The following is a 16,061-nucleotide window of genomic DNA, read 5'->3' as shown; positions in this document are numbered from 1 at the left end:
GGAAACAAAGGATGCAACTGAGTCACTTTGCTTTATAAAAATATGCTATGAAGTTGCTCGTATATTTCAAGAATGAATACTATTTGTGCTTTTTGCTGCATTTTCCATTTTTTCCATTTTCTTTCCATTTCATCATACAAAACCTTTGTTAAGCTAACTTTCCAAATGTTTGTTTCTCATCCTATTGTCAACTTTATGCTACTAAAATAACATCTTCACTCTTAATGTTTTGGCTTTTTCATTTGCAACTATTTTCTTGTAAATGTTCTTTTGATTCCGCCTTTATTCCAATGGTAGCTGGACTTTCTTTTCGCCAAGCTAATCCCAAATGACTGCTTCATTGCTGCTTTCCCGTGGTTTTAGGACAGCGTGTTGAGTTTCCTGCTAGTAAAATGAAGATAAAGCTTCCAAGAAATACTGCACTACGCTCTGTGCGGTTAGGAAAGGCGTGAAAGCGACACCAAGGATGCATTTTCCACGCTCACGTTTTGTTCCTCCTTTTCTGATACTTTGTCACCATGTCTTGCAAACTGCCAGGAAGGGAGACACGCCAGGACGGGGACGGGGAGAGAAGAAAAGAAGACAGTAGCATCACCATTAGCCAAAGCTCTGTGCTCCCCCCACGAAGACAGGAGGAGCAGCGGCGAGAGAGGAGACAGGAGACCCAGAAGGACTTTCACCAAATAGACACGTTATGACTGACAGGCTCCTTTAAGATCACAGCACGTCCACGTTTCTACCTGTTGATGAGCTCGTCGTTGTCATCGCTCTCCATTTCGTCCTCGATGGCCGCCTGCAGGTCTCCGATCCTCTTGAAGGCCAGTTTCAGGTCCACCTGCAAGCTCTGATTGGCTGCCTCTAAGCTCTCGATGTCCATTTCCTGGAAAAACGTTTCCATGAAAAAGCACGTGCACTTTATGCTTCCAATTTCAAGGCTTTTGGAAAACAAAGGAATGGATAAACCTTGCTGTTATAAGTACTTAGTATTATAAGGTATAAGTATGCACTACACTGCAGTATGAGGTACAAGTACAGCAAGTATATTGTAGCTTTGCATACTGTGTTTCTGTGTTTCTGGCTAACCTAAACATTGGAGTATGAAAACGTATGAAAATGGCTACATAACGTGACGTGTAGGCCAATCAGGAGGTGTCACATGACGTCAAGTACCAAGATGAGTACACCAGCCAGGAGGTGTCACATGATGTCAAGTACCCAGATGTAGGCCAATCAGGAGGTGTCACATGACGTCAATTACCAACACGTGTAGGCCAGTCAGGAGGTGTCACATGATGTCAAGTTCGCCAGTCAGGAGGTGTCACATGACGTCAAGTTTGCCAGTCAGGAGGTGTCACATGACATCAAGTACCAAGACGAGTATGCCAGTCAGGATGTGTCACATGACGTCAAGTACCAAGACGAGTACGCCAGTCAGGTGTCACATGACGTCAAGTACCAAGATGTGTAGACCAATCAGAGGTGTCACATGATGTCAAGTACCAATACGAGTACGCCAGTCAGGAGGTGTCACATGACATCAAGTACCAAGACGAGTATGTCAGTCAGGAGGTGCCACATGACGTCAAGTACCAAGACGTGTAGGCCAGTCAGGAGGTGTCACATGACGTCATATATATGTTAACAACTGTATCATTCATTCATTTTCTACCGCTTATCCTCACGAGGGTCGCAGGGGTGCTGGAGCCTATCCCAGCTGTCTTTGGGCGAGAGGCGGGGTCCACCCTGGACTGGTGGCCAGCCAATCACAGGGCACATATAGACAAACAACCATTCACACTCACATTCATACCTATGGACAATTTGGAGTCACCAATGAAGCTAACATGTTTTTGGAAAGCGGAAACCCGGAGAAAAGCCACGCATGCAAACTCCACACAGAGATGGCCGAGGGTGGAATTGAACTCGGGTCTCCTAGCTGTGTGGCCTGCGTGCTAACCACTCGTTCACCGTGCAGCCCTATCATAATATTAAGTTTTATTTTCTCTTCTTATGTCTACTATATTGGTGTAAAGGTGACTGTAGGGGTGTTAGTTCATGCCAAGAGGGCTCTAATGACGTGTGTTTAGAAGGTGGTAAACAGGTTTTCTATGCTCAAACTACCAAAAGATGCCATTTCTAAGTAAAGACTTGGCATTGGACAATATCAGGGTACCAGGTATGGGCGAGTTGGAGCCATATTGACTTCAGGGTACAAAGATCTTGATGTCCAAGCAGCCAACACCTACCAGCTCGTGTTTCTTGCGGCTGGCTTCGCATTCCTTCTTGGACACCTCCGCCATTTCTTCTTTGATGTCCCTTATCTGTCTCTGCATGCGCTTGTTCTGCTCCTTCTCCCTGTTCTCTGAAGCAATGCGCTGGTTTTTCTCCTCAGTCATCTTCTCCAGGTTGTCCTTCAGACGACCAACCAGACTCTGGGGGGTGGAGAGCAGGGCCAGCATTAGAAACGATACCTCATCATGCTTGCATCCCTTGTGCTGCCTGTTTCCAGGGACCTATGATGCCGTTTCCATTTTCCGACCAATACATGCATGTTCTGTGCTCCTGTTGACACAACAAGGTCTTATGCTTTTCTCCCTGGACGAGCCTTTCTTCACTTCAGATAAGATGTGTCACCTCGATGGCGTCACTTCCTGAAATGTGGGCGCTCGCTCGTCACGGCTGGCGCCATCAAGTAGAAATGTTCTTTTTGCTCATTTAGCATCAGCTTTCTAGAATGGAACATACTGCCCAGCACACGTTGGCATCTAGCGATATCTACACGTCAGTCATATCCACATGTGGTGATATAAGTCACACCTGACAGGAAGTGGCTAAGAGCCATTTCTAGTCTGGAAAGTACGCCCCTGGTCTGGTGTTGGATAACGGTGCGTGGGAAAGCACTAAGGCAGCCATCAAGGTGACTTCCTGAGAATGAATGACACACAAGACTGTCTGACCTCCAGACGTTTAATCTGCGTCCTCTCGTACTCCAGTTTGGTCTCCAGCTCGCGGATCTTGGCCTCCTGACGGCTCACCAGGGACTTGTCCACCATGGACTGCTCCTGGAACTCCAGCTGGCTTTGCAGCGAGTGTAGCTGTGGGGAGGAAGACACACTTTCAGTAACGCAAACACACACTGACCCTTGTCAGCCCCCCCACCCCCTCTACAGCCTGCTAAATGCACAGCAGGAAAAATCAAACATTCTGTGTATGGAAATTGAATTCACGTTGACTTTTCACCCTGGAAGTAAATTGCACATGGCCGTGTGAGTCGTGACTCGGATATGAGCTCCCTGTCGACTCCCAAAGTGCAAGAGGAGCCTGGGATGGATGAGGTTTGATAGCATGACACCACAAAGCGGTGATACTCTAGGTGTGTTTCATCAGTCGGACTGGCTGAGCGGTTCACTCACAGCGACAGGCTCCTTTCCACTTTCTCATGCACTACAGATCATTATTAGAAAAATACATTTTACATTTTGTTTTTATCAAGCCTTGAGATGTTGCACTGTGCTTGGCAGTCCTTGAATGCACCACAGCTGTGTGCTGTGACTTTCATTTATTCTAATTGTTATTCCCTCTCATTGTCTTACATTAAAATCCACACTCGACCATGACATGAGTTTCTGCCAAGTAATATTCTTTATTTTTTATTTCTTATTTATGAATGAATATTTACTTAGTTGGAGAATAAGAAGCCTGTTTACAACCTTCTAAACATGATTAGAGCCCTCTGCACATGAAATAACATCCCTATAGTCACCTTTACACTCCCATTATCCAGTACAATAGACATAATAAGCGAAAATAAGACATGGAAAACCTGTTCACAACCTTCTAAACATGCTTTTAAACATGAGTAGAGCCCTCTAGGCATGAACTAACACCCCCACAGTCACCTTTACACTCCCATTACCCAGTAAAATAGACATAATAAGCGGGAAAAAAAGACATAGAAAACCTGTTTACAACCTTCTAAACATGCTTTTGAACACGATTAAAGCTCTCTAGGCATGAACTAACACCCACACAGTCACCTTTCCACTCCCATTACCCAGTACAATAGCCATAATAAGTGAAAATAAGACATGGAAAACCTGTTTACAACCTTCTAAACATACTTCTAAACATGATTAGAGCCCTCTACACATGAAATAACAGCCCCATAGTCACATTTACACTCATAATACACTCACTTTCACTCCTAGACTCGCGCATGTGTGCGTTGCTGTAAATGTGTTGGGGATTCTTGATCCAGCCTGATCCAGTCTGGTGCTTGTGTGTCTCAGCCAACATTACAGTGGTATTACATTACAGTACTGCCACCTAGTGACCAGAAATGCCTGCTACAACTAAAGGTACAAATATTTTGAATAGCTGGTGTAACATAAAGCACACCTATTAATCCATGACCATGGTTGTGTTGTGTTCTTGCATCAGTAGCTAGTATGGCATTGTACTACGAAGACAAGCTGCTTTAGGCATTGCATGTTGCCGTGTTGATATATGTTGGTATTCTTAGTAGCAGCACCAGCCATTCAAATGAACCAGGAAGAAACAAGGCTGGTCAGATCATTTTTCCATGACTCTGTATTTTACCTCATGTAGTCATTTTATGCATTCAGGCCAAACAATAGAGACAATATGAATATTTGGATGACTCTAGCAGGACTCGTTAAGGATTCCATTTTAGACAAATGGTATGGAGTCAAGCTGTGAAATGTAAAGGGTGAAGTGGTGAGGGATTCAAGTAATCTTTCCTTCAGATGTCATTTTCATGTTAATGTCATTTGTGGTGAAGAATCATAGAAGAGAACCCCCTCCCCCGTGACCCTACTGGGGAGAAGCGACATGGAAAACGGAAGGATGGATAAGAGACCTGTAGCCATCGTCCTAAGTGAGCGACTTAGAATGTGAGGTGAGGAGGATTTCTTAACTTTGATTTTACTTAAGCTCCATTGTCCTACTGGGGAGGAGACCAGCATTTCAAGGTCAAACGCTTAAGATGGCTATCGGCGCCTGCGGCACGGTCTTCACGACGCCTCGGGCGGAAGCGTACCCATGGGTGGGCCTTATGGAAAAGCAAGCGAAAGAAAGCTTCGTCTCCATCTGAGTGGAAGTGGACGTGCTGATGGGCGGCAGCTGAGTCAACTCACTGGAGAAAGCAGATTCTCTTCTTCTGCGTGACCTCAAACCCTTTTCACCCAAGTAACAACACACCTTGATGAAGCCTGTCTGAGCTGCTTTCACCATCAAACAGCAAAAGGCTAAGCGTACGTGAAGATGGAATATGAAACACTATATATGTGCGGGAGACAGACTTATGCGTGCAAATGACACTCCAGCAGAACACCACCATCAAGAACAATTATTGTGCTTGCGTTAAGTGAGTGCATTAGCCTGTTTAGCATATAAATGCTGAGATTCAACACTTTCATGACAGTAATTCAATCAGTCCGCCTGGAAGGAAACAGCCAAGACTGGAGAGGATGAGGAGCTTCACATCAACCACCAATCTTACACGAGACCACGTACACATGCATTATTCTCACTGGAGAAGGAGAAGGAACATCACACCATGTATGTCATGACATAACAGAGGTGTGAGCCTACTACACTGCAGAGAAGAAATACAACACAATGTATGTCATGACATAACAGAGGTGTGAGCCTACTACATGGCAGAGAAGGAATACCACACCATGTATGTCATGACATAACAGAGGTGTGAGCCTACTACACTGCAGAGAAGAAATACAACACAATGTATGTCATGACATAACAGAGGTGTGAGCCTACTACATGGCAGAGAAGGAATACCACACCATGTATGCCATGACATAACAGAGGTGTGAGCCTACTACACTGCAGAGAAGGAATACCACACTATGTAAGTCATGACATAACAGAGGTGTGAGCCTACTACACCACATAGAAGCAATACCAGATCATATAAGTCATGACATAACAGTGGTGTGAGCCTACTACACAGCATAGAAGGACTACCGGACAATGTATGTCATGACATACCAGGTGTGAGCCGACTACACTGAAGAGAAGGAATACAACATCATGTCTGTCAGGACATAACAAAGGTGTGAGCCTACTATACTACATAGAAGCAATACCAGATCATATAAGTCATGGCATAACAGAGGTGTGAGCCTACTACACAGCATAGAAGGACTACCAGACAATCTATGTCATGACGTAACAGAGGTGTGAGCCGACTACACTGAAGAGAAGGAATACAACATCATGTCTGTCATGACATAACAAAGGTGTGAGCCTACTATACAACATAGAAGCAATACCAGATCATATAAGTCATGACATAACAGAGGTGTGAGCCTACTACACTGCATAGAAGGACTACCAGATCATGTATGTCATGACATAACAGAGGTGTGAGCCTACTACACTGAAGAGAAGGAATACAACATCATGTGTCATGACACAACAAATGTGTGAGCCTACTACACTACATAGAAGGCATACAGGTAACCAGGTAACCAGATGGGCCTACCTTCTCTTGGATCTCCTGCCTCTCCTTGGTGGACTCCTCCAGCTGCGCCTGGAGGTCACTGATTTGGCCCAAGTCTCTGGCAGACTGACCAACAAACACAAACATTGCGTCAGAGCTGATGAAAAGGATGAAACGGGCTGTTGGTTCAAAGTTGAAGAGCATGGCCCTGAAAAGGCAAATGTGGATTGAATGTGATTTAGGTGTTCAGACTGTCGTCATCGCTTGATGGCGAAGGCAGCAAAGCTTTCTGTCTTTGAAGGTGGGGTTGACAAACGAGGCCTCTGGCGGCGCCATCGCTGCTGAGCTCGGAAGCAGTAAGGCTGTCATTTCAAACTTCTCACAAACATCCAAGAAACGAGCCGGCGGATCCCATTGGCTGTCCGCTATGGTCTCAGACTTTTGCGATGAATTGCTTTTTTCTCTCACTCCCATTTCTTCTTAGAACCTTAAGATCCAACAGTTGTGTGTGTGTGTGTGTGCGCGCGTGTGTGTGTACAGTACATGTATGTGGTATAGATTGGAAAAGAAAACACTTTGGATGCCAGCAAAGGTCCTTGAAGGAAGATAAAAACAATGTTTGCCCTTTGCTACCTGCCAAGAGATGTGTCACAGATGGATTCGTAGATAATAAAAGACTTTGGAGACTGCGAGGTGATGTGGTTACCTGGGAGACAGCGGCCTTGTTTTTCTTCATCAGATCATTCATGTCCTCCTGGTCCTCCTCCATGCGAGACTGCATGTCGTTCTTCTCTCGCTGAAGGCGGCTCACCTGCTCCTCCAGCTGATCCAGCACCATGGACAGGGACAGGAAGCATTCATGAGATATAAGAAACAATCATTAGTCAAACGTGGAGTAGCAACTGGCAAGACAGGGGGAAGGATTGGGGGGCGGGGGGGGGGGGGGGGGGGCATAAACCCCTTCCAAATGCTTGGGTCCTTTAATGTGAGACCTCCCCTTGCCATATAAATCAATTTCCATACATCCCCGGAGACGCCAACGAGTGAGAAACGCATCCAGTCTCCTTGTGCGACAGCTCTTAACGAGCAGATGCTCAGAAAAAGAATATTTGTGCAAAATGCAGCCATCAACCGTATGCCAAAGGGCATCTTATTCTGATCTCCCACAAGGATGTGCTGATGAGGCCTGATGGAGAGGTCGTGTGCTAACATCCACTAAGAATATACTGGATGACTGTCAGAAAGCAGTAGTGATTACTGAGCTTGCTAACACACAGACAATTCACTTCAATTCAATATTTGGTGTCAAAGACCCGACCGTCAAATCAATCTCCCCAAAGTAGCATTTACAAAAAAAATATTTTCATAGTAAGATCAGAGAAAAAGTGTTTACCACCTTCTAAATACACTTTGAAACTAGATTAGAAAACTAACAGCATGAACTAACAGGACATGAACTAACAGCCCTATGTGACATATGGTACACCTAGTACCAACATAGTAGACATACTGTGATAAGGGAAGATAAGATGGTGCTGTAAAAGCCTTCTGGTTGGGGGTTCAGAGGGGACTTTTATTGTGGCGTGAGTTACGGCTGCCACTCATGTTAGCTGGTGTTAGCTGGTGTAGAAAATCAGTCATTCTATGAGCATAAAGTCTACTAGTCTATTAGGAGAATAAGGTCACATTATTATGAGAACAAAAGTGTCATCTTAATTCAACAAAATCTATGAGAATAAAGTCATCATATTTTGAGAAAAAATGTGTCATTTTGAAGACGATAAAATTGAAATATGAAAGGAAATATTTTCTCCAGTCCTAATATTCTAAGAAACAATGAGCTTGAGATATTTTGTGATATTAGCAGAATGAAGTCATGATGACGATAGAAGTTAGAAGTAAAGATACGTTTACATATTACAAAGCGGAGAAGGAATATATTATTATATTATATATCATATTTGTTAGAAATCGACATCAAAGCAGCATCATTTCCTTTATCACGAGGGCCCTCGCTGGATGAAGTTCAGACGCGCCTGGTTGAGGCAGATCAATGAGCTAAATACAATATACAATATGCATATTTCTTGACCAATAGGAACCTGGCTGATTTATTCATGAATATACTAATATACTTTTCCACAACCCTGATAGAGTGAAGCTGTGGAGTTGAGAGGGATTACAGCCCAATGATAAAACCAATGAAAACAATAACACATCCGAACGTTAAGTAACAAGATTTTTCCAATTCATGATGAAATAACAGAAACTACAAGACAAAATGTTGGATACTTGTTCTTCTGGTTTTCCATGAAAGCAGCTGCTCCAAATGCATCTGACCACCCACTTATTCTAGTCCCATAATTTCTAACTGTATGTATGTTCTATCTGTGGTTAATTATGAGTTAACTAAGGATGAAATGCAATTAATGGCAATTAAATATTTGAAAGGTTTGAATGAATTGCCATCCCTTTTATTTTTGAGAGGTAAGGTAACCCACGTACGTACGTAGATGCTTACGGAAAGATCTCTCACAGAGAGATTAAAACATCTTCCAATCTGTGATTAATTGTGAGTTAACTGGCATGGTCTTTCCAGTCAATTGAGCTGAGGAAGACAATGCTCGATATCGAATTGGATTGGATTCCATCATGGAAACTCACCGCCGCTTTGGCTTTGGCCACGTCCTCCATTTGTATATGCAAGTCCTCTATTTCCAACTCCATGCCCTTTCGAGCCTTCACGGCCGCCGCACACGTGAACTCTGACTCTTCCAGCTGTGGGGAGAAGGTAAGGGCCCACAGTGAGAAGGTCAAGGACGTGTTTGGGCTTGGCAGAGGATTGAGGATTCATCTGACAATGTGTGAGACCATCTCAAAGTGAAGAGTGGCGTACTTGATTTTTGAACTGGGAAATCTCCCTCTTGCTCGGGGCGTTGCTCTTCAGGTGGTCCAACATAATCTGAGCATCTGCCAGCAGGACCTTGGTTCTCTTCAAGTCCTTCCTCAGCCTCTTCTCCGTCTCCACGTCCCTCTGGCTCACCTGAATGACAAATCATTCCCGTCTAGCCGCTGTAGACAAACATGCTCTCAGCTTCTCACCAGGCTCAGCGCCGGCAAATTAAAACACATACACGCGCACACACACGCGCACACGCACGCACACACACACACACGCGCTGTGCTGTGCTGACAAAGGATGAAGATGAGACGGATGGACTACCTGGTCCTGTGCACTCAGCAGTTTGGACTCCAGCTCACGTCTCTCACGCAAGACTTTTTGCTTATCGTCGTACTCTTCCTCCAGCTGCACCTCCATCTGTTTCAGCTGAGGAACACAGACACATCCCATCAATACGCAGGCGGCTACTTCACCGCCCTGCTTGGCTCATCACTCCACCATCCGGCTTATTCAGAACAGCTCAGGTCCGCCTGATCCAGGCCTCAAGGAGAAGAACCATACTTACGCTCTCAGCATCAGCAAAGTGTCAAAACACAATAATACTTCTACATAATATCACCATACTGGAGTAAAGTTCCGGGCAACTTGATGTAGTATTGGCCATTCCAAAGTAAAGAAGCAATCTTTATCATAACAGAAGGTTTTTCATATTTACCGTATTTTCTGTCGCTCCGGAGTATAAGTCGCACAAGATAAGTCGCATTTTTTGCGGGTAATTTATTTTACAAACTAGTTGACCAAAACAGGCATTACATCCTCTTGGAAGGCAAGTTCTAACAATAAAGGAATAGAGAACAGGCTGAATAGGTGTAAGATATGCTAACACAATGGTTATTCAGCTACACAAAAGATAAACATGAACAGAAAAGGTGTCCAGTGTTTATGTAACATAAACACTTTTTTCATTTATAAGTCGCTCTGGAGTATAAGTCGCAGGAACAGCCAACCTATGAAAAAAAGTGTGACTTATAGTCGGGAAAATACGGTAATCCCCCCATTGAAGAGAACACAAAAGAAATAAACGATTGTTTAAAGTAGTTGTTGTGAAGCAGTTTACCAGCAGACAGCCTGTACAGCAATATTACTAGTACTGTGAACAGTACTGTATACTGACAGTAAACAGTGGCTGGGAACCTGCAGGCTGATGTGATAGAAACCTTGAAGCAGCTGAGCTAAATAATCATATTGCAGTGGTATCATTACTTCCTTTGCTATTAGGGATACACTATCATCACTATCATCACTATCATCCCAACATCACTACCATCACTATCATCCCCACATCACTATCATCCCAACATCACTATAATCACTACCATCACTATCACCACTAGCATCCCAACATCACTACCATCACTATAATCACTATCATCCAAACATCACTACCATCACTATCACCCCAACATCACTATCATCACTATCATCCCAACATCACTACCATCACTATCATCCCAACATCACTACCATCACTATCATCCCAACATCACCATCATCACTACCATCCCAACATCACTATCATCCCAACATCACTATCATTCCAACATCACTATCATCACAACATCACTACCGTCACTATCGTCACTACCATCACTATCATCGCTGATTGACTATATTTGTAATTGTGGATATTCATATAGTAGAGTTGTCCCTCATCAATTAAAGCTTTGTAACAAGCTTTCATGTCGTCCAAATACAAGGACTAAAAAAACATATGAAGGTTTCTATTTGGAGGTCGACTAGCGGCCTATTAGACGTCACAAATAGAAATACCTGAGCACAAGTCACATGTTGTGTCAGCTATATAGGAGCGTGAATGTGACTATAGTAGGGGTGTTATGTCACACCGAGAGGGCTCTAAGAATGTATTTAGAAGGTGTCAAATTTCAAAGCATCAATTCGCTGAGCACGGACGATTCGGGAAGCAGCAGCGTTACCTTCTTACTGCAGGACCGCCTGATCTCGTCCACCTCTTCATCCTTGCTCTCAATCTCTTTGCAGTGGCTCTGCCGCTGCCTTTCCATCTCCATCTCCAGACGCAGCTTCGCCTGACAAGACAAGACGAGGACGAGGGCGTGGATGAACTCCAAATGCCAGACGGTCTGACCACAGGCTGCCTACACACCTGCTCCAGCATCTGGATGCTTCCAGCCTGTTCATCCAGCTCCTCCTCTTGGTCTTTCACCTTGGCCTCAAGGTCACGCAGCTGCTTCTTGACCTTGGCGAGTGAGGCTTCATCCTTGGACTCCTGTGAAGACAGATCCTGCAGCTCGGCTTCAAGCTGCTGCACCATCACGTTGGCAGCAGCCAAGTCCGAGTCCTTTTCCTGTGGTTGAAGGAGGGGCACAATGAAGGCCGTTACCTGAAGGACTTGAGGAACACCTATGTCCTATGTACCTGAAGCTGCTGGCGGAGGTTAAACATCTCTGTTGTCATGGTGTCTTTCTCTCGGGACAGCTTCTCCCTCAGACTCTTTTCTCTTTGGACCTCAGCCTGGGCCTGGTTCTGCTCCGTGTCAAATCTAAAGAAGAGCCATCAGGAAACACGGCAGGTTATGACAGCTCCTGGTGCTACGCCGTTTCATGCACGGGTCACCATACCATAGAAGCCGTGTTGCATAAGACTAAGATGTGATAAGGTACAATTCCATGTGCTTGTATCGCCGTAGGACGGGCGAGACAGGGGAGTACCTGGGATGAAACTCTTTCATGGTGACGAGCTAGCGTGCTGCTAATGCTAGCGTGCAGCTAATGCTATTTTCCATCCATTCTGGTCCCTCGCTCATGCTAAGCTATGGAGCTCTCACGTTGTTAAAGAGACGGGCCGCCAAGTGCGTGTCTCCACCATCTCCACCATCCATCCATCTGAGGATTCATGGCTGATTCTTTTTTTACATCCTGGAGGCTGACAGCCATGCCACCGCATCTCTGGCTTGGCAGACAGGATGTCTGGTGGTACGGGTTGATCTTTCACAAGCCTGCTATGAACATTCTAGCATTTAACCTGCTCTATCTGATCCCAACACTTTCAGATGAGCAATTGTTCCTCTATTTGAAACGTTATTCTCATGAGCCTGGCTTATTGCAGCTGGCTCGTCATCGTCGGCACAATGTTTTCCTCAATTGTGGAGAAGGAACACTTATGGTTAGTGAACGTAAAAGCTAAGTGTTTCCTGCTGTCAGCTTGTTGTAATTTTCCCTCCCGTGAAGCGCGGCTGAAAATCATTTCACCCACAGAGCATCTTCAATTAGCCGCGGGGGAGAGATCACGTTCTGCCAGCGATGGCTTCTCCAGCGCTTCAAGTCGCACTCATTTTCCCAGCTAATGTCATCCTCACTTTTCACAACATCTCAGTCACTACTGCAAGGAAAGACTCGTCCTTTCTCCAAGTACTTCCTGCTACCCCCTCTCCTCCCCTCCCCCGACATTGCTATGACTCGTCTTTGTCTTCTCTGTGTGTGGTAAAGGCATGAAAACAGCAAACTGTTTTTTGGGTGGAAGAATGTTGATAATAATAATAATAATAATAATAACAACATGCTTCATATGCAGCTTTCATGGTGGACACGGGGCCTTGCTGGCTTTTGTCAGGTTTTGTCAGAAGGCCTTCTAGGCGGGGTAGGGGTGTCCCACAACATAGCTACCTCTTTTACCGCTTTGTGTATCTTTAGAAGGCACAGATGTGTCTTCATGTCTCACTAAGGATCGCGAATGATGGGAGACATTGCATAAAAAGTGCCCTAATGTCAGCAAGGTTAGACTCCACCCCCCGGCAGCCACGGTCAGAAAGAGGCGTGCACGTCACCTTGTGCCCCTCCGGGTGCAATTTCCACTCATGTACCCCGTAGGGCTAATTATTGGCCTCCGAAGTAGAAGCATTAGTTGAGATTTCAGGAAATGTCCTCACCTTGGGGTGCCTGGGCGGGATGGCGCTAGCTACATAAATAGCATGACATTATAGCAGCAGGATGCAGCCGCAGACACCAAGCAATGAGACAAAGGACAGGAACATCCGGCAATTTGTGTTCTTTCCTTTGCCGTGTGTGTTGGAGAAAAGACACATGATGCATTCTGTCCTTCATTTGCTGTTCTCTGCTGATGGACTATCAGAGCACGGTGCCTTCAGGGACCAGGAGAGCACCAGTGGCTGGAACGCTGCAGAGCACTTCCTTCGGGGAAGGGCTTTGACCAAGCATCATCTGCTGCAACCGTGCATGCATCTGTACTCAACCAGCAAATCTTTCTGTGTATGGATGTCACATGACACCAGTCAGCTGACACTCAGTCCCCCCAGGAGGAAGCAATCAGGAGCTCCTGTCGCCGCACGGCGGTAGACGGTGTCTCTTTTTCATCATCCTAATTCCGGATAAAAGAATCATACCAATCATAAAAAGCCTCACTGACTTCGCCGGAGCTTTTCTTAGTGTCACTCACAGACACCCTGGAGAGATGCAGCCATGCCGCGAGGGAAAACGCCAGCAAACAGCAGATCATGGCCAACACTTTGGAGGAGTGAGGCTGACATGAAGACCGAATGGCAGCTAGCTAGCTATTAGCCGACTAGCCTCCGGTCCACGAACTCCACGTGTTGTTTTTAAACCACAACGACATTTTGTCTTCAGACCAAAGAAGCAATGCGGTTGGTTTGGAGCTGCTTTTTGTCCCACAGAGAAGCTGGGATGGCTGTCACCTCGATGGGCTGCACGTTTTTACCACCTCGCTCCCGACTCTCACTCCGGCCGCCCTGATGTGGCGTATCTCAGCAAGTAATATTTGAAAAACAGGCGGGTTGGTTGGTGTCCTGGATTCATTTTTGCAGAGGTTGGCAACCCCAGCAGTTAATTTGCTCATTCTATGGGATTATTATTGACAAGTTCCACTCCAGCCCAGCAGTAGTAACGTGCAAATGAGGGGCATCAGGCTGGGGCGGGGGGCAGTATTGGACCTCATGCTATTTATTAGCAATGGAGGGAAAATGAGAGAAAATGAGAATATTTACTTTGCAAGTCCATTACATTTCTAAAATTGGATCCCATCAGAGCCATGAAGGCTGTGCTCGTGCACGTGACATACAGTTCTGGTTAATGATTGGCTCCTGATCAGCCAATCACAAGCCGTCAGGAGGAACGTGACTGACAGGGTGATGAGAGGCATACACGAGTACTCAGGTTCCATGACTCACAACTCACGACTCATGGCTCATGTGGTCATTCGTTCATGTCTAAGTGGAACATTGGGAATGTGCAGCCCAAATACAGTTGTGGAGGGTGCTGTCTGCTACTGTATTAGGTAGATGATAGATCATATCCTACTGTACATAGATCATGTATGTATGTATGCATGTACGTATGTATGTACGTATGCATGTACGTATGCATGTATGTATGTATTTATGCATGTACTACATATGTATGTATGTATGTATGTACACATGTATGTATGCATGCATACGTATATGTATGCATGTACGTATGCATGTATGCATGTACGTATGCATGTAAGTATGTATGCATGTACGTATGCATGTACGTATGCATGTCTGCATGTACGTATGCATGTCTGCATGTACGTATGCATGTATGCATATAAGTATGAATGTATGCATGTACGTATGCATGTATGTACATATGTATGTATGCATGTACGTATGTATGTATGTACGTACATATGTAATGTAATGAAAGAGGTACAACTAACTTCCTCTGTTTCTTTTCCAAGTCATGGTTGCGGCTGTGGAGGCCCTCCAGATGCCGTTTGGTGTCCTGCAGCTCAGCCGTCAGCTTCTGGCTCTTCTTCTTCAGCTGCTGCACCGAGCGCTGCACATCCTCGTTGTCGGCCTTCAGGTCGGCCAGCTGCATGTGAGAGATGTGTACTTTTAGCTGAAGAGAACTTTGAAAGCTTCCTTTGTCAAAGATTGAAGGTGACGGAGCGTCGTGCCCTTCTCTCCAGGTGTCTTTTGCTCTGCTGCTCCGTTTCCAGCTTGTCATCCCAATCCTGCTGGAGTTTCTTCTTGGTGAACTCCATTTCCCGGATGGCACTGTTATACTTGATCCGCCACTCTCCTCCTGCAGGAAAAGGCATGTAGAGCAGATGTCATTGTGACGACCTTTGGCCATCTCCTGCTGTGAATGCAAAGCGTGTGGCACACAAAGAGGAAGGGGCTGAAAGGCTCTGGGATGACGGATGCTGCGGATTATGTGGCATGTTGTACAGCCGGCCGTGCTTAGCACCTTGAAGGACGGAAATAAAATCATCTCATGTGAAATAAAAGCTCTTTTCATCAAATCCTGACCTTCTCAGGTGAAAATATTTGACAGGAAGCCAACAAAGCGGCCCTGGCGTTTGGACCGTAATCTTGGATAAAGCTGAGCCCCCGATTGCGGCGGCTGGAGGACGTGACAAAGTGGCACTTTGTACGTCGCTCGGCGACCCTAATTCTGGAGCTGTCAGGAACTATGACAGCGTCCGGGCAGACGATCAGGTTTGGCTTCATTTCCCAGCTTTATCACTTTTTGACGCTGCTCCACGCAGCCACACCGGGCCTCTGTCAGCGCCGCTCATTAGCATATATATAGCATAATGACAACGTGCCAGGCCAGCGGCTCTGATCCCAGCGAT

General features: G+C 45.5%; 1 protein-coding gene across 1 annotated transcript in view; it reads right to left on the bottom strand.

The window, feature by feature from the left end:
* LOC131132200 (unconventional myosin-XVIIIa-like) overlaps positions 1-16,061 on the bottom strand; it is an 82,720-nt gene that overhangs the window by 17,967 nt on the left and 48,692 nt on the right. Inside the window, exons 30-43 of the mRNA XM_058077610.1 lie at positions 15,381-15,508; positions 15,141-15,295; positions 11,841-11,964; positions 11,569-11,769; positions 11,381-11,491; positions 9,708-9,812; positions 9,381-9,527; positions 9,149-9,262; positions 7,191-7,307; positions 6,527-6,610; positions 2,958-3,095; positions 2,247-2,432; positions 741-880; positions 486-530 (exon numbers count right to left, since the gene is read on the bottom strand). Coding sequence (XP_057933593.1) covers positions 486-530; positions 741-880; positions 2,247-2,432; positions 2,958-3,095; positions 6,527-6,610; positions 7,191-7,307; positions 9,149-9,262; positions 9,381-9,527; positions 9,708-9,812; positions 11,381-11,491; positions 11,569-11,769; positions 11,841-11,964; positions 15,141-15,295; positions 15,381-15,508 — 1,795 coding nt within the window. The remainder of the gene's footprint in view (positions 1-485; positions 531-740; positions 881-2,246; positions 2,433-2,957; positions 3,096-6,526; positions 6,611-7,190; positions 7,308-9,148; positions 9,263-9,380; positions 9,528-9,707; positions 9,813-11,380; positions 11,492-11,568; positions 11,770-11,840; positions 11,965-15,140; positions 15,296-15,380; positions 15,509-16,061) is intronic.

This window comes from Doryrhamphus excisus, chromosome 7, assembly GCF_030265055.1.
Source record: "Doryrhamphus excisus isolate RoL2022-K1 chromosome 7, RoL_Dexc_1.0, whole genome shotgun sequence".
Lineage (NCBI taxonomy): Eukaryota > Metazoa > Chordata > Actinopteri > Syngnathiformes > Syngnathidae > Doryrhamphus > Doryrhamphus excisus.
Note: the sequence above shows the minus strand (reverse complement) of the source record. Positions and strands in the feature narration are given on the sequence as shown.